The sequence below is a fragment of the Staurois parvus genome, unplaced genomic scaffold (genome assembly GCF_062004578.1).
Source record: "Staurois parvus isolate SC_StPar_1 unplaced genomic scaffold, SC_StPar_1.0 ptg000734l, whole genome shotgun sequence".
In the NCBI taxonomy this organism is placed as follows: domain Eukaryota; kingdom Metazoa; phylum Chordata; class Amphibia; order Anura; family Ranidae; genus Staurois; species Staurois parvus.
In genome coordinates this window covers 2,707,389-2,726,070 of record NW_028318530.1, presented here as the reverse complement: position 1 = coordinate 2,726,070, position 18,682 = coordinate 2,707,389, and the positions used below count along the sequence as shown (strand labels likewise).

At 42.5% G+C, this 18,682-nt stretch overlaps 1 protein-coding gene across 1 annotated transcript in view; it reads left to right on the top strand.

Annotated features, from left to right (window-relative positions):
* N4BP2 (NEDD4 binding protein 2) overlaps positions 1 to 18,682 on the top strand; it is a 121,307-nt gene that overhangs the window by 35,870 nt on the left and 66,755 nt on the right. The window contains exon 4 of the mRNA XM_089654026.1: positions 1,455 to 2,496. Coding sequence (XP_089510152.1) covers positions 1,455 to 2,496 — 1,042 coding nt within the window. The remainder of the gene's footprint in view (positions 1 to 1,454; positions 2,497 to 18,682) is intronic.

Below are 18,682 nucleotides of genomic sequence, written 5' to 3'. Positions count from 1 at the left end.
GACTTATTGTCGTTTCTAACTTCTATTCAATTGCCATCTTTGTCTGACTCAGAGAGAGAAGCACTGGAAATGCCATTGACTTTTTGAAGAGTTCCAACTTGCAGCTGCTGGTATGTCTAATAGGGCCCCGGGGCTTGATGGCCTTCCTAGTGAGGTGTATAAAACCTATGGAGATTTCCTTTTATCAGAACTTTTGGAGGTATTTAATAATGCTTTTGAAGTTGGAACCTTGCCTCTGTCTATGAATGAGGCTTTCATTGTAGTAATACCCAAACCAGGCAAGGACCCCGGCATTCCAGATTCTTATCGGCCGATATCGTTGCTTAATTTGGACGTTAAGCTTCTGGCTAAAATGTTGGCCGTCTGTTTATCGAATGTTATCTCAACGATAGTTCATCCAGACCAGTCTGCTTTTATCCTGACCAGGGCAACGTCTATTAATATTAGATGATTGTTTTTGAACTTGCAAATCCCAACGAGTAACAACGGTAATAGAGCTGTATTGTCGCTCGATGCAGCTAAAGCATTCGATAGTATAGAATGGAGTTTTCTGTGGCAGTTTGGGCCTACATTTTTAAGATGGATCCAACTTCTCTATGTAGCGCCGACAGCTAGAGTACAAATTAATGGGCATGTTTCAGACTCCTTTCCATTACACAGAGGAGACAGGGATGCCCCTTATCACCCCTCCTTTTTGCGATGGCCTTTGAACCCTTAGCTGCAGCAATCTGTCAGTCCTCTAATATCATAGGATGTAAACAGTCTACAGTAGAGGACAAAATAGTATTATATACTGATGACACTCTATTGTTTTTGGGGGATACCTCTTCCTCAATTGCAGCAATGCCCCTTATAAATACATATGGTTCGTTCTCATGGTTTACAATTAATTGGGACAAGTCAGTTCTTTTGCCGTTGGATCCCCTTCCGTCAGATCTGCCACCTATTGCTCAGCAGATATCGATGGTGTCCTCCTTCAAATATTTGGGAGTTTTGGTCACCGCTCAGGTATCTTGATTATGTGGAACGTAACCTGACACCTTTACTACATAGGTTAAAACAGACGGCTCTCCACATTACAACTGCCCAACGATGGGGGAGGCCTGGCTTTTCCTAATGCCAAATTATATTTTATAGTGTCACAGATGCAACACTGGTATGGCTGGAATAAGCTGGATATCTCTGACCCACTTCAGTGTATTATAATCTCTCAGTTTATTAATGTTCCACTGGTACAACTGTTAGTTTCTCATTGTTTTCAACAAAAGTAAGTGTACTCCTGTGACCCATAACAGTCACCCACAGCTTTGTCCATACTTCTCTTTTTAATTGCAAAATGTCCCCTGTGGTAGTCATTATGTTTCTAGTTTATGGCTAGAAAATGGTAATCTGCAAAATGATTGTGGTGTGGTATCATGTTTAACTTTTATATTTCTTTTTGTTTTTCTAACTAGTTGAAATAGTGATGGACTATCTCTTGGAGCTCTCAACAGTTGCTAAAATGGAGGCTAATCTGGAGTCAACAGGTTTTGAAAAGATTACATCTTATTTGGATGGTGTCCAGGTAAATTCACATGAAGAAAATGAGGACACTGTAACTGACAAGGCAGAAGATTACCTAGATGACCCATGCATAGATGAGACTGCTTGCCATGACCTGGATATGTTGTTAGATGAAGCACTGGATAGGTATGGCTTAACAAGTCCAGAAGATATTTATAGCACAGAGAAACCCAAGAGTTCTTTATCAGAAGCATCAACCAGCGGTGTTATGTCACAGCAGGTTCAGTCTCCATCACCTGGGAATACCTCATTTCACAGTGAGTATATGGAAAATATTGCTCAGTCCCAGATAAGACTGGCTAGGGCAGAGGAGTTGCAATTGGGTGATTCACCCACCAAATCTAATGCTGACACCATCTCTACTATATCATCAGTTAAGCCCAAAATAACTGAGCTGGAACAGACAGAAGCTGATTTTAAGACTTCTCCAGGCACAAATGACATTTTTTTACAGAATGATAGGACTGGAACTATAAATGCCCAAAGACATTTTGCAAGCAATGAAATGCCCGCTGTTCAGAAATTTAACCAAGAGAGCATCCATTCAGTATTAACAGCACAGTCTGATGCACCAAGCATTTCTCCTAAGTCACAAATTAAATGGAATCCATTGGCGTCAGCATTCTTTCCAGCATCTAGTCAACACGGCTCATTCATCACTCCAGTAGTTGCTAATCCTGTACAATGGTCATATGCTGCATGTGCAAGACATCCTAGTGGATTAATTTCTTATAATGCTCAGGTTCCCTCTGCATATGTCTGGAATCCATTTTCTTCAACACAGTGGACTTCTGAAAATGTGATGCCCATAAGTGTGCCTAATCCCAAACCACAGCCTAGTACTCAGACCTCTAAAAAAGTGACACGTTTAGTAGGAAAAGTGCTAATACTGTTGAGAGGTGCCCCCGGATCTGGGAAATCTACACTGGCAAGGTAAAGACAGTCTTTCTATCTTACTGAGTAAATACAGTAAAATATATTGGCACTTGGCAACAACCTGAGTGGAAAATATTATTTTGATATTCTAGATGCAACCTAAAGTGAACCTGTTCTTTCCTGTGCTGGAAAAAATAAGAGGTTCACTTCAATGCCATCTCTTGCAGCCCCTAGCGTAAACCCATTTCCCTTTGTTCTTCTGCTGCCCAGTTTGGCCACCCGGAGCAAAAATAAATATCCAGTGTTTAGGTATGGGAAGCATGTGACAGCGCTGATATTTGGCAGTTGGCTACCCCAGCAACCTGCACTGTCACATGAGGGGAGCAAGAGAGGCCCCAGCCCTGTGTCTCTTAGAAATTTTATCTGGGAAAGTAGCCATAACTCCATATAAGCTGGGATCACAGCAACTTGGAGCTTACAAAGGGTTTCATTTACTCATCCACATATACGAACATATGGACAGGAAAATCAATGGAAGACAAGATAATCTGCTCCATGGGCCAGAAAATGTTGTCTTCTGCATCGAAAAGGATATGCACTTAGACAAGTTCTGCTGTGCTTTGATTGTAGTACCCCAGTTGTAAATTAGCCTACAGAACTTCTAAGCCAGGTACCCTGTAAAACCTTTCTAAAATAATGTGTTGTCATGATTTAGTCCTTTAAATCTAATTGTCTAGGACCAATGGCAGGATAACTGCCTTTATGCTGTTTTCTGAAATGGCAATGCTGCCCACTTTGCAGGAGCTTAACTGAAAACTGAAATATACTTAAGTGTGTTTTTGAGTTGACTTTGGTCAGCTAACTAAAATCTAATTCTCCACAGTGATGTCCCTCAGCTTCCTTCTGTTTTCTTATGCAGGTACAGAAGTGGTAGTGACCCTGGGTAATCATTTTTAGAGTGAATTGTCGTATTTTTAGTGAGAGCATATTTTGATTTATTATTGCCCATTACGAAATGGGAATCCAGGTCTCTGTAAGATTTGTTGAATTTTAAATAAAGGTTACACCTGCCAGACCTGAACCTCTATGGCACATTTATCACTTATATAAAGGCTAAATCATTGCTTTTATAAATGTTTAGCTCATAGCTTTCTTAGTAAAGCCGACTCACAGTCGTTACAATATACTTCCCATTGCTCACCTAAGGTGAACAATAAATTTGGATTTTTAAGCTTAAAATAAAAGTTGACCCATAACCATTAGAGTTCCCCTTTATTTTGATAAGATTATACATTAAAACTAACTATTTACTGCACTAACGGGTATATTTTTTGGGTGCTCTTTATTACCTATATGAAGCCTCAGCTATTCACAGTATACAGTGCAGTGTTCTGGCAGTGAGATAAAAACTTCCTGTCCCACTACCGAAACAAAAGAGAATCAGGCTGAGATTCACAGGAAGCTTTGTATTTTGTGAATGAATACAAATCTTTGTTTGAATGGCTCAGGTGGGTGGATTTTGTCACAATCTCTGCCTCAGCCAATCAGAGGAAGCACTGTATTAATTCATAGAATACAAGGCTTCCCTTAAGTGGCTAAACAGTGCTCAGCCCTGACTGTTTTGGTCCGTTAGTGGGATAGGAAGTTCTCATCCTACTGCTGGAACACAGCGCTGTATACTGTATGTAACTGAGCCTACATTCAGTTAATATAGCACACATAGCAAGCGCTCCTGTTAGCGCATTAAATTGATTGTTTGGGCCATCTTGGCCCAAACAAACTAATTGAAGGGACATTAAATGTCTTTAAATAAATGTTTGGCATTGCACATACAGTGGGGAAAATAATTATTTGATTCCCTGCAGATTTTGTAAGTTTGCTCACTTACAAAGAAATGAAGGATTTATCATAGGTGTATTTTAGATGATAGAGAATATCAACCAAAAATCCAGAAAAAAACACTTGATACAAATGTTATAAATTGAGCTGCAGTTCAGTGAGTAAAACAAGTATTTGATCACCAAGCAAAACACTTAGTACTTGGTGGAGAAACCCTTGTTGGCAAGCACAGAGGTAAGATGTTTCCTGTAGTTGGTTACCAGGTTTGCACACATCTCAGGAAGGATTTTGGTCTAATCTTCTTTACAGATCTTCTTTAAATCCTTAAAGTTTCTTGGCTGTCCTTCTGGAACTTGAAGTTTCAGCTCCCTCCATAAATTTTCTATAAGATTAAGGTCTGGAGACTGTCTAGGCCACTCCATGACCTTAATGTGCTTCTTGTTGAGCTACTCCTTTGTTGCCTTGGCAGTATGTTTTAGGTCATCGTCATGTTGGAAGACCCATCCACGACCCATCTTCAGTGTTCTGGCTGAGGGAAGAAGGTTCTCATTCAAGATTTTATAATACATGGCCCAGTCCATATGCCCTTTTAATGCGGCAAAGTCCGCTTGTACTTTTAGCAGAGGAACAGCCCCAAACCATAATATTTCCACCTCCATGCTTGACTGTAGGGATGGTGTTCTTATGGTCATGGTCAGCATTTTTCTTCCTCCAAACACGGCAAGTCGAGTTAATGCCAAAGAGCTCAATTTTGGTCTCATCTGACCACAGCACTTTCTCCCAATCTTTCTTTGAATCATTTAGATGTTCATTGGCAAACTTAAGATGGGCCTGTACATGTGCCTTCTTGAGGAGGGGGACCTTATGGGCTCTGCACGATTTGAATCCATGGTGGCGTATTGTCTTACCAATGGTTTGTTTGGTGACTGCAATCCCAACTGCCTTGAGATCATTCACAAGCTCCTCCCGTGTAGTTATGGGGTGATCCTTCACTTTTCTCATGATCATCCTTACCCCATGAGGTGAAATCTTGCATGGAGCTCCAGAGTCCAGACAGAGGGCAATTGATGATTATTTTGTATTTCTTCCATTAGCGATTAATCCCTCCAACAGTTTTCTCCTTCTCACCAAGCTTCTTGCTGATGGTTTTGTAGACCATTCCAGCCTTGTGCAGGTCTGCAGTCTTGTCCTTTGAATGATGTCCTGATGTCCTTTAAAAGCTCTTTGGTCTTGCCCATGGTGGTGCCCAAGAAAAAGATTTTGTGGACAGGTGTCTTTCATACACATAACAAGTTGTCGTTAGGAGTACCTTCCTAAGTTGACACTGTGTACCACATGAGCACATAGCCAGTCTGTGGGAGCCAGAATTATTGTTTGTTGGTAGGGGATCAAATACTTATTTTACTCACTAAACTGCAACTCAATTTATAACAATTGTATCTTGTGTTTTTTCTGGATTTTTGGTTGATATTCTGTCTCGATCATTTAAAATACACCTATGATAAAAATTATAGACCCTTCATTTCTTTGTAAGTGGGCAAACTTACAGAAATTGCAGGGAATCAAATAATTATTTTCCCCACTGTACATTCCTCCATGTTTGCAAAATTAATTTAGCACCATAGCGCCATGCCCCTGCCACAGTGTTTTACTCTCAGGCCCCATGTTTTAAAGCCTTACTATAGACCGCATTTGCAGTTCAGTATAATAACACTACTTTGCAACATAAGTATTGACACTTATATTTAAATACACCATTGAATTGGCATTTTGAAGGACTGGACGTGCTTTGCTAGTAATACACATCCCCTCAGCCTTGTATTGTTAAAAGCAGTATAATGCTGCTAATGTATAGTACTGCAAAGCAGTTTTTATTGCGAAAATATGCCAACCCCTATGTATGTATATAATCACAAACTCTGCAAAAAAAGTTTTGTATATTTTTTTGTTTTGTTTTTTTTTAAACATTGACATACAATCATATTAATATCAAATTTATCACATGTATAGCATTTATACTATGTTTATAAAAATATTTCGGATTTAGTGATTTTATTCCACAAAGTACAACCCAATACCAGATAGAGTAAAAGTAATTTGAAACCCGATTACTAGTGCTGCTGTCACCTATCCTGTATATAAACCCTGTCGCACATGTCTGAAAATCTAGGGCCATCTGGGAGCTTTCAATACCAGTGGGTTTTTTAGTCAAGAGGATCTTCTCTAAAAATCACTGCATCCCATTATTCTGTGGAAAGCTATCAGTAGCTAAACCCTAAATTGGCAAGGTTGTACAGCTGGGGTCGGCAACCCGTCGATTGCGATCTACCTGTTGATCGCGGTCATCTGACAGGTAGATCGCAACCCAACATGCCCTGATCGTGCCTGCCAGCCATGATACTGCCCAGATCACATCACAGAGCATACATGCAGAGCTGTAGCGGGGTGCTGAGTGTACTCCTTCACTCAGCACTAGTGTGGAAACTATTACATTCTGTCAGGGATATCCACCCGACAGATGATTTCTAGTCCATTAAGAGCGGAGGCAGGAGAGGAAGAGAAAGTGGCGCTGGCACCGTGAATGCAAGTATCAAGTGTGTTACTGATGCAATCTGGTCACATTATCTCACCTATGTGAGCCAGCGAGGACGTATGTAGGGGAGAGGAGGGAGTGCTAACAGCTGAAACATAGGAACATCACCGCTCCAGGTTCTACAAGCCATTGTCAAGCGCTCTCTCTTCTGCAGCTGCCACTGGCTGACACAGGGAAGATCACATGACTGGGGCAGTCTGAAAATCTCATCCACGTTGCTCAGGTAGATTTCCACCTCTCCAAGATTGCCTACCCCTGTTGTAGGGGATGATGGACTTCTTTCTTTAAAGAATAAGTTTATTCAGTCTTCTTGGTGTTAAACTGCTTGTACGAGGTATGAGCACTCAGATTAAACGAACAGTCTGCTGATCGCTAGTGCAATGCTGTACAGGCTCAAAAAAAAAAAATAAATGCACTTTTTTTTTTACCTGCAAAACAAAGTGTATTTATTATCTTCTTTTTTTTTTTTTTTTATTTAAAAGGTGAACTTCTCAAGCAACAAAAAAAATAAAAACACATGCAAAAAAAATGCAGCTTGCAATACATTTCCTGCTGTTTTATAAAAGAACCTGAAAGTACATAAACATTTTTGCTGATTTCCCAGTAATGCATTCAGCTCCTGAAACCTGTTGAGGGCTGACCCCCAGTTTTTTAATGGACTATATACCGTCAGTCCTTTCCCTTACCCAGCCCTTACTGTTTTTTTTTTTTTTGCTAAACTATTCAAACCCTTCCACTTTCCATCTCTATACATACAGTAGATACTAATTATTCTGTAGTCCAATTTAAGAATCAGGAGGCCTAATTGAACAGATGCCACAAGGAGTGTAAACCGAACACAGATCAGCTCTAAATTTCTGACAAGATCAATTGAAAATAGTTTTGCAATTATCCAACAGATATAAGTAGAACTATAAGCAAATCTTTTTTTTCTTTTTTTTTTTCTTCTCATTTTGGATAGAGTAATGGATGGTTATAACCCCTGTAATTTTTTTTTTTTGCCTTCTGTGTACCATTCGGGGAGATTTGTATAATAATAATAATTTGTCTGCAGTTCCTGTCTCATAACAAAAACAGGAAGTGAGAGGAAATCCCTGCCAATTAAGGGAATTCCTTGGGGTCGTCAGAACTGGTGTCCTAGTTGGAAGATTTCCTCTTTATTTTCTGGAGATAACCCAAAATTTGGTGTTTTTTCTTTTGCCTTCATTTTCAATGATAATGATAAATAGGACAAAGAGAGAGGATAAATCTCCCTAACAGGGGCACAGAGAGCAAAAAAAACCTAATAGATGTTCTAATCCAGGGGTGTCAAACTCAATTTCATGGCAGGTCACATCAGCATTATGTTTGCCCTCAAAGGGCCAGATGTGTTTGTAAGACTAGATTTCGAGAGCACCCCACCCTCCCTTACATAACAGCGCACCTCCCCTTATCTGCTGGGGGCTGAGCTGGGAAGCAGAAAGTGCAGGGTCTGAAGGAGGACTGAATACTGAGACCAGGAGAGTTGGAGACGAGGGGGTGCTGCTACTGCTGAGAGATGCAGGATCTGTAGGAGGAGTTCTGTCCTCCTCTCTGCTGCCAGCTTCTGAGACCCGGCGTGGGGGGTTGCAGAGATGGGTCTCTCCGCAGTTGCTTGTAGAAGCACAGGATCTGGCGGAGGAGTTCTGTACTCCTGATTGTTGAGACGAGTAGGGTGCCACAGCTGAGGGTCACATGAAATGGCTAGGAGGGCCAGATTTGGCCCTCGGGCCTTGTGTTTGACATCTGTGTTCTAACCCATCTCCACTCTGTCCATAACTAACACAAAAAAAGTTTTGCCTTTAGTTATACTTTAACAGACCAAAGGGAAGCAAATAAGAGAAGTTCAATGTTCGGATTTACATACACATGGAAGTAAATGTGAAGGCTTTACCTCCCCTGAGTGAGCCAAATCTACCTTCATTTGTACCCTCACATGGAGTGGAAGCAGATCTGTCAATTCAGAGAGCAGTGGGCAGGACTAGGTGTGGCTAATTGTTAGCAGACAAGATAGGGGGTGAATTAGCAGTGAAAATGCTGAAAGTCACCCCCCCCCCCCTCATCATGTCATCCTAGTGTAGTACAAGCAAGCAAGGACTATGTGAGGGTGACAATGCCGCTCTAAATACAGGAGCAGTGCAGCAGTGTTGTCACCCTATCACAGCATACAGTATGAGTTGGACTTTACAGACAGGTATTTGACTTTGTAAGGAGACTATTGGGAAAACTCTTAAGTGCAAATGCACTTGCTGCAGTACTTATTTCTTAATGGGAGGCTATAGATCTTCTTGATTTTTTTTTTTCTCCAAAGGGGAAATGATAAAATCCACATTTTTGTGTTTGTAGCTAGGCTGCCACAAAGCCATGTAGACATGTAGTCATAGGGGATGCCACAGTAAAAATAGCCTAGGAAGACCTGTAAATGGTATTTGTTCCTCATCTTCCACATACGCAGGAATTTGCAAACTCAGATTCTGAGTTAAAAAAATGTCTGGCATGAAAGCTCTTGTATGACCTTCCCAGAGAAGGATCACTGAGCAGCTTGTAAGCTGGGTTGTATGGAACTTCTTCAAATGAGTAGTATAGGTGAGCGTACAAAACACAAATGAGCTGCTGGCATAGAGGATAGAACCCCTAAATCCTCTGGTAAATAGCAAACAAGTATACAGCGCTTATATAATAAAGTGATCTAGTGAAAACAACACAATAACTGCGAAAAAAGTATTGAAATGAACTGTATAAAGTGACAAGTGATAAAGTGAATGGATGAAATTAAAATAACTTAAATACGCACAGATAAATCAATAAATATGGCACTGAAAATGTATAAACATATGTAAAAAAAATTATGAAGTTCATAAAGTGCTATTAAAGTGCTCATCAATCCACATACCAGTAAACTTGTGACTGGATGAGAAATCAAAAAAGTGATCGTTGCAACATTCCAAATATAACAGTGGTTCTGGTGACTGGGAAGCAGGAATGTGGAAGTAACTCCAGTGCTCATGACTTCAAATGGTGATAAATTGGTATGTGCTTGCACTTACCAGAAAAGCAAGTTAAATGCGCATATAACAATAATCTCCAAAAGGGACCCTGGTGGCCATGGATCTGGTCAGGGGCGGAAGGGGGCTCCACTGGCACAAACACACAGCAGGGGAAGCACTCCAGACATCACTAACGGACCAATCCAGCAAAGGGGGGGACAGCTCCTTAACATCAAATTCTGCCAAGGTGCACCGATACTGCCAGATGTTACTCCTCCACCTTAAATGGCTCAGTAATCAAGCCACCAGACATGGGTATTATAGTGTAGTCATTTTTAATTGATATCGGCAAAGCAATCCAATTATTTTGCAAAATATAGATCAGGCTTACTTGAACAGTAATAAAGATGGCCGCCGGACCAATATGCGGCCTCGGCGGCGTGATGTCAACACGTCAAGGCTCCTTCTGATGCGTTTCGTGCGACAGCACATTATCGAAGGGATACAGTTCATTTCAATACTTTTTTCGCTTTTATTGTGTTGTTTTCGCTAGATCACTTTATTATATAAGCTCTGCATACTTGTTTACTATGTATGAAACTTCTTGCCTGAGCCCAGCCATGAGCATCTAGAAAGGTACACAATGTGAAGTAAGAGTCCCCTTTACATCGCTGTTATTTTTTATTCATACAACCATTATCACACACCCTATTGAATGTCCATGCATACAGCCAGCATTTATGCTGCGTACTGGAATGGTATTTAGAGAACTTTAAGACTTTCAAAGGTGCACATTTGCTCTGTATGCAGTACAGAAACGTTTACATGTGTACAGCTTACATACAGAATTTTACATAGGATCCAGCTTCCAGCAGCAAGATCCTACATGGACAGGTGTATTTTATTACTCAAAGTGTGCAGAAGCCCTAATAGATAAAAGATGCTGTTCATACTGAGCCCATGCAACATAAATGTAGGCATATTCCCTGCGCTTGGAAAGCCCAGATGCTACATACAGCTGTCCATAGACGTGAACGACTATATGCCATTCAAGTGTGCATATGATGTATTTGTTAAACTTGGAAGTTTTGCATTCAGAGAAATAAATCCTACGCACATCTCGCAAATAGAGGCCTATGCAAAAGAGCTTTGTCTTTTACAAAAAGTACAAGTGCATACAGCAGTGCATTGCTATGGCTGGCTGTATGCATCACCTGTTTGGGAATAAATGACTTTGCACTGAATGCAGCTACAGAGGTGAGAGATTGTTTTAAAGCTCTTTTTAGGGCTTGTTCACACTAGCGGTTTGGGGGGGGGGGGTGTAATAAAACTCTGCAGCTGAACCATGCTTTTGTAATGTACAAGAAATGGTGCTGCGCTACTAATTCATATAGTGAGTGAACAGTCAGCATAAACTATATATAAATAATGTGCAAACAAAAGTTAGCTGGTAAAGGATTGCCCGTTTTTGTTGGGGATCACTGATGTTTATGTTGAAGATTCACTGCGCATTTTGGGACTATATATTTATATATTTTCTGGGATATCTTTTTGTTCAATATCACAAGTCAGTTATTTGACAATTTTTTTTGTCCATCCGTTTATTTATGTATATTTTTTTCATGTTTTTTTACCCACTCCACACTTTTTCACTTGATGATTTTGTGCATTGATTGTATTCACAATTTTTGGTCACTATTTATTGTGGTTGCACTCATTGTTACTGTTACACCTGCTGGTATAGTTTTATATGGGTTGTTCTCTTTGCACATGTTTATATGTTTTGTTTTTTGTTTTTTTATCCCTGGCCATGCGGGATCTCCTGCATGTAGGGGTTGGGGAAAGACCTGGCAACCTACCCTGTAAAAATACTTGCTAAAAGAATTCATGGAAAAAGTCGCTTACGAGTGACGGACCGTGTAATCGCCAGGGGTCATATACGACTGAATGGATAGATATGTTTTTTTTGTTGATTGTTCACTCACTTTATGAATAAGTAGCACAGCACTTTTGTTTGTTTGCACATTATTTTATATTATTTATATACTGTTTATGCTGACTGTTCACTCACTATATGAATTATTAGCGCAGCACCATTTCTTGTACATTACATTTTCTTTCCCTATTTGATTATAGTCAGGTGTTTGCAGCCACTTAGTTTAGTTTTTTATCTGGCAGCGCATGAGGTTCCCCCTTTTTTCTTTCTATTGTTGAACCTTGCTTTTACTGCCCTTAAACTGCTACCTCAATTAGCTACAGAGATTGGGGGTGTACACATGCCACAGCTACAATGCTTTGCTTTGTGGCTGCAAGAGGAATATGCCTGTCGCTTTTGGGAGCACCCTGCAATGGGTGCAATGCACACAGTTACTTGTGTGCTAGTGCGGGGATCAAGCACTAAAAGCTGGTGGTGAGGAGGAGATAAAACGCCACTCCGCTGCCTTTCAGATGCTTCCTGAAGAGCAAAACTAGTGTGAACGAGTTCGTTTTATGGCCCATTCACACCTGTCCACTTTGGTGCTTTTGTTAGCTTACACACATTAAGGCTAGGTTCACACCTATGCAGTTTGCATTTGATCCGTTTCTGCAGTGCTTTTTGCAGCGCATTTTGCGTTTTTGCACATGCGGTTTTAAAACAATTTTCTTGTTGCTAGGCAGTATAAATGTAGCAAAAACACATACAAAATGCACTACATGCTTTTCCATGGCGTCTCCATTCACGTCTATAGAACAAAAAACACAACTTTTAGCATTTAAAAAAGCCCTTGACTCGTGACATGGGGTGAAAACATGGAGATGTGAACGTGTCCCATAGGAAATCATGTTAAATGGACTGTAGTGTGTTTCTACAAAACACTGCAGAAACGCTTAGGTGTGAACCCAGACTAAGGCAACCTATTCAATGGGCTGCCAACACACCAGATTGAACAGAGAAATATACCTGCAATATTACATTTATTCCTGGGCTTATATACACATTAACATTTTAAATGATTTTTTTTATAGCCAAATCGAAACATCAGATTTTTTTCATACATTTGAGAAGTGAGTGTTGTCAATACATGTATAGGGAAGTGTTCTTTATTCTGATTCTTTGAATTCCTCTATAATGCAAAATGCTTGAACCAATGCAGAGAGCAGACATTAGCTTCCAATTTCAAGCAGCTTTCTGTTACAGCATCAAACAAAGGTTAAAGAAATATCCAAGGCCTTGTTTGATGCTCTAACAGAAAGCTGCTTGAAATTTGAAGCTAATGTCTGCTCTCTGCATTGGTTCAAGCATTTTGCATTATAGAGGAATTCAAAGAATCAGAATAAAGAACACTTCCCTATACATGTATTGACAACACTCACTTCTCAAATGTATGAAAAAAATCTGATGTTTCGATTTCAAGAGCTTGGTTGACTATTTAATAAATTGCTATCATGTACAATATAAAAAAGCCAATAAAATGTAGGTATTGTACGAGGACCTTTTTAAAAGTACAGTTGTGTCCAAAATTATTCAACCCCCACTGAAATTGAGTGTTTTGGCCAGTTTGACATTGCTTTTGATCATTCAGTCATCTTGCTTACATTTACATTAAAGAGGCACTTGTAGGTCAGACAAATATAACATAACAGTTATAATGAAATAACCACAAATGTCTTTTCTGTGCTCACAGCATTATCAGTTTTATTCAACCCCCAAGTGACATTCAATCTTAGTACTTAGTACAGCATCCTTTTACAGTTATAACAGCTTTTAAACGTGAAGCATAGCTTGACACAAGTGTCTTGCAGCGATCTACGGGTATCTTCGCCCATTCTTCATGGGCAAAGGCCTCCAGTTCAGTCACATTCTTAGGCTTGCGCACTGCAACTGCTTTCTTTAAGTCCCACCAGAGGTTCTCAATCGGATTTAAGTCTGGTGACTGCGATGGCCACTCCAAAATGTTCCAGCCTTTCCTCTGCAACCATGCTCTAGTGGACTTGGAGGTATGCTTGGGATCATTGTCCTGTTGAAAGGTCCAACGTCACCCAAGCCTCAGGTGTGTGACGGACTGCATCACGTTTCCATCCAATATCTCCTGGTACTGAAGAGAATTCATGGTACCTTGCACACGCTGAAGCTTCCCTGTACCTGCAGAAGCAAAACAGCCCCAAAGCATGATTGACCCTCCACCATGCTTCACAGTAGGCAAGGTGTTCTTTTCATCATAGGCCTTGTTCTTCCTCCTCCAAACATAGCGTTGATCCATGGGCCCAAACAGTTCTAATTTTGTTTCATCAGTCCACAGAACACTATCCCACAACTTTTGTGGTTTGTCCACATGGCTTTTGGCATACTGCAGTCGACTCTTCTTATTCTTTGGAGACAGCAAGGGGGTACGCCTGGGAGTTCTGGCACGGAGGCCTTCATTACGCAGTGTGCGTCTTATTGTCTGGGCTGAAACTTCTGTACCCACATCTGACAAATCTTTTCTCAGTTCCTCAGCAGTCACACGGGGACTTCTCTCCACTCTACGCTTCAGGTAGCGCACAGCAGTCGAAGTCAGCATCTTCTTTCTGCCACGACCAGGTAGCGTTTCAACAGTGACCTTTGCCTTGAATTTGCGAATGATGCTTCCTAAGGTGTCTCTTGGTATGTTTAACATCTTTGCAATCTTCTTATAGCCATTGCCCTTCCTGTGAAGAGAAATCACCTCTTCTCTTGTCTTCCTGGACCATTCTCTTGCCTTCACCATGTTTGTAACCACACCAGTAAATGTCTAGAAGGAGCTGAGTATCACAGTCATTTTAAAGCTGCCTAATTGGTGCTTATTATGCTTGATTGCTGCTCGGTGACATCCACAGGTGTTTTCAATACCTGATGGAAAGCACCTGTATGAACCTCTGTTCTTCAGAGTGGTAGTCTTTAAGGGGTTGAATAATTGTGGCAATGAAGAAACCACATAAGAACCATTTACTACTGTATTACATAAACAATTGATGTCATTTTAGTTGCATTTGGGTAGTTACAACGTCCTTGTAGGATTTGATTCTGAATACAATTCCAAATGTACACTATAGTCCCTAAACCCCTTTACAGCATTGGGGGTTGAATAATTTTGGACACAACTGTACATTCCAGCCAAAAAATAAAGTATACCTGTTATGAGACAAAAATGCGGGGGGGGGGGGGGGGTTTGCCATTGCTGACTGCTGACATACTACTGACAAAATGCTAGTTTTTTGGCACTCATGCTGATCCCCTGCCCTGGAAAACAATATGTGCATCATGAAAGTTGGCAAAAAAGTCTCAAATACTTACTTGTTCTGGGTCTGTGTATTGAAGAAGAGGGCAACATTATAAGCTGCAAAGATTTTCAGAAGAGGAGGTTAATAATGGCATCCTTCACATTTTTGTTTACATGTATAGTTTTAGCCTTGAAATTCATACAGTGAACACAGTCTAAATTGGGAGAGTGTCCGTTTGTCCGTGCTGTAGTGCACATCACCTCCTTTTCACAGCAGTCTAGTGACCCCCTTTTTTACTTGTTTGTAAAGCAAGAGACAGTTTCAGGCAACATATGAATCTGCAGCTATTCTAAAATCAGATTCTCAAAAACACCCTTCATGCATCAAACTGTCAGTACTAAGTCATTTCTTACCTGCACCAGTCAGATGTAGGCCTTGCTTGGAACTTGAGCCTGAATGAAGATAAAACACCTTAAAGTGTTAATAAACCCACAACAGTAAAATCAGTCTGTATATGCAGTCATGCATGCTTGTTATACACAGTGTGGAATTTAAGGGGTTAATACTCTGCATTGTGTAAAAAGGCTGTTTGATCCTGACTTCTCTGATTCTCCTTTTCCTCCATTGTCCCCAACTCAAGAGTCTTTGGAGTCACTCTGCACATACTCAGTTTAGTGTGCCTGTGCTAGAGTTTTTTTCCCTTTGGGAAGGTGTATGTTATCAACAAAGGCCATTCAGCACTGTCCAGATGGAGGGTCAGGGGTCCTTCAGCCTCATAGCGCAGTCATAGGAGAATGAAAACTTCTACAAGCTTTAACCAGTGCTCAGCTGGACACAGATTATTATTATTATTATACAGTATTTATAAAGCGCCAATAGTTCACTCAGCGCTGTACATTACAAAGGGGGACAGAACATGTGACAGAACAATACCAATACAATGCAAAACACGAGGGGATCGAGGGCCCTGCTCTTTCGAGCTTACAATCTAGAAGGGATGGGATAGTGGTACAGGAGGAGATAGCTGTGGGGGATGGAGTGGTAGGAAGAGTGGAGGAGGTCAGCAAGTTAGCAGGGGGTGAGGTAGGCTTCCCTGAAGAGATAGGTTTTCAGGGTGCGCCTAAAGGAGAGGAGAGTAGGTGATAATCTGATGGGTTGGGGAAGGGAGTTCCAGAGGATGGGTGACACCCTGGAGAAGTCCTGGAGGCGGGCATGGGAGGAGGAGACAAGGGAACTAGAGAGAAGGAGGTCTTTTGAGGAGCGGAGTATGCGTGCTGGGCGGTACTTGGATATTAGGTCAGTGATGTAGTTCGGGGCAGTATGGTGGACAGCTTTGTACGTCAGTGTTAGGATTTTAAATTTGATCCGTTGCGCAATCGGAAGCCAGTGGAGGGATTGGCAGAGGGGGGTGGCGGAAATGGAGCTGTTGGAAAGGTGAATGAGTCTGGCAGCCGTATTCAGGATCGACTGAAGCGGGGATAGCCAGCGGTGAGGCAGGCCAGTGAGGAGGGAGTTGCAGTAGTCGAGTCGTGATATGATGAGGGAGTGGATGAGCTGTTTAGTGGTTCCTGGGGTTAGGAACGTGTGGATTTTGGCGATGTTGCGGAGGTGGAGTCTGCACGAGTTTGTTAAAGATTGGACTTGGGGCTGGAAGGATAGGTTGGAGTCCAGAATGACACCAAGTACTCTGGCCTGCAGAGCGGGTTTGATATTGGCGTTGTTGGATGTGATGTAGAAGTCGATGGGGGGTTGGGGTTCGGGCTGGGGGGAAGACAAGGAGCTCGGTTTTGGAGAGATTCAGTTTAAGGAAGTGGAGCGACATCCAATCTGATATGTCGCTCAGTAGGTGTGTGATTTGGGCAGAGACCGAGGGGGTGAGGTGGGGGGTTGAGAGATAGATTTGTGTGTCGTCGGCATAGAGGTGGTAGTTGAAGCCGTGAGAGTGTATGAGTTGGCCAAGGGAGGAGGTGTAGATGGAGAAGAGAAGGGGCCCAAGGACAGAGCCTTGAGGGACCCCAACAGAGAGGGGGAGTGAGGAGGAGGTGGTAGCATTATAGGTAACGCTGAAAGAGCGTTGTGACAGGTAGGATGAGAGCCAGGAGAGAGCAGAATCTCTGAGGCCGAGGGAGTGTAGTATTTTGAGGAGGAGGGGGTGGTCAACTGTGTCGAAGGCCGCAGAGAGGTCAAGGAGTAGGAGCACTGAATAGTGGCCATTAGCTTTGGCGGTTAGACGGTTGTTGGAGAGTTTGAGTAAGGCGGTTTCGGTGGAGTGTAGGGGGCAGAAGCCAGACTGTAGGGGCTCGAGGAGGTTGTTGTTGTTGTTGAGGTGAGAGCATAGGCGGGTGTAGACGAGGCGCTCGAGGAGTTTAGATGTAAGTGGGAGCAGGGAGATGGGTCTGAGGTTGTTCGGGTCATTGGGGTCCAGGGAGGGCTTTTTAAGTATGGGGGTGATGTGTGCATACTTCAGTGGGGAGGGGAAAGTGCCGGAGGAGAGGGAGAGATTAAAGATGTGGGTGAGGGAGCGTAGGATGGAGGGGGAGGGAGGTCGTAGGAATTGTGAGGGGATAGGGTCGAGGGGGCAGGTGGTGAGGCGGGCATCAGAGAGGATCTTGGAGACTTCCTCGATGGTAGTAAGGTCAAAGGTGTGGAGTGTTGGGGGAGCTTCAGTATGAGGAATGTAGGGTGGGGTGGGAGTGGAGGTCAGAGCAGTGGTGGGGCCGTGGGAGAGGGGTGATGAGGGGGTAGCTGAGTGAGGGGGAACGGGGTTGGAGGGAGTTTGAGCAGTGACGAAGTCCCTGCGGGTAATGTCGAGGGGGAGGGGGGATGAGGGGGTAGAGAGGGGACGGGTTGAGAGGGCGTGTGAGTTGCGGCAATGTCCTTGCGAATTGTGTCAATCTTGTTTTTGAAGTGATTGGCAATCTCAAGGGCGGTGAGTGAGGTGCTGGGTGGAGGTGGGGGTGGAGAGAGTAGAGAGTTGAAGGTGGAGAAGAGTCGGCGAGGATTGGAGGAGAGGGCCTTGATGAGGGTCAGGAAGTAGGCTTGTTTGGCTGCGTGGAGGGAGGAGGTGTAGGTGCGGAAGGCAGATTTGTAGCAGGTGAAAGCTTGTTGGGATTTTGTTTTGCGCCATAGTCGCTCCAGGGCACGACTGCGTCGTTTGAGGGTTTTGGTGTGATCAGTATGCCAGGGCTGGAGCGGTCGGAGTCTGATGTTGCGTGTGGTTAAAGGCGCTAGTGAGTCAAGGGCTGCTGACAGCGCGTTGTTGTAGGCAGTCAGGGGCAGGTCGGGGCAGGACAGGGGGAGGATGCGGTCGTGGAGTTGATCAGCTGCAGAGTGGAGCGGGGCAGGGTTAAGGTTGCGGAGGTTACGGCTGGTAGTAGTGTGACGTTTGGAGGGGTAGGCGTTGGAGGACGAGGAGATAGAGAAGGTGATCAGGTTGTGATAGAAGATCAGATAGAAGTCACAAGACTGCTCTAACTGCTGATGAGATAAGTTATTTAGCAGTTTATATTTACTAAACGTATTGCATTTCCATGTTCTGTGTACTGTGGGAGACCAGATATAGTGAATGCAGGGTCCTGGGTTTAGT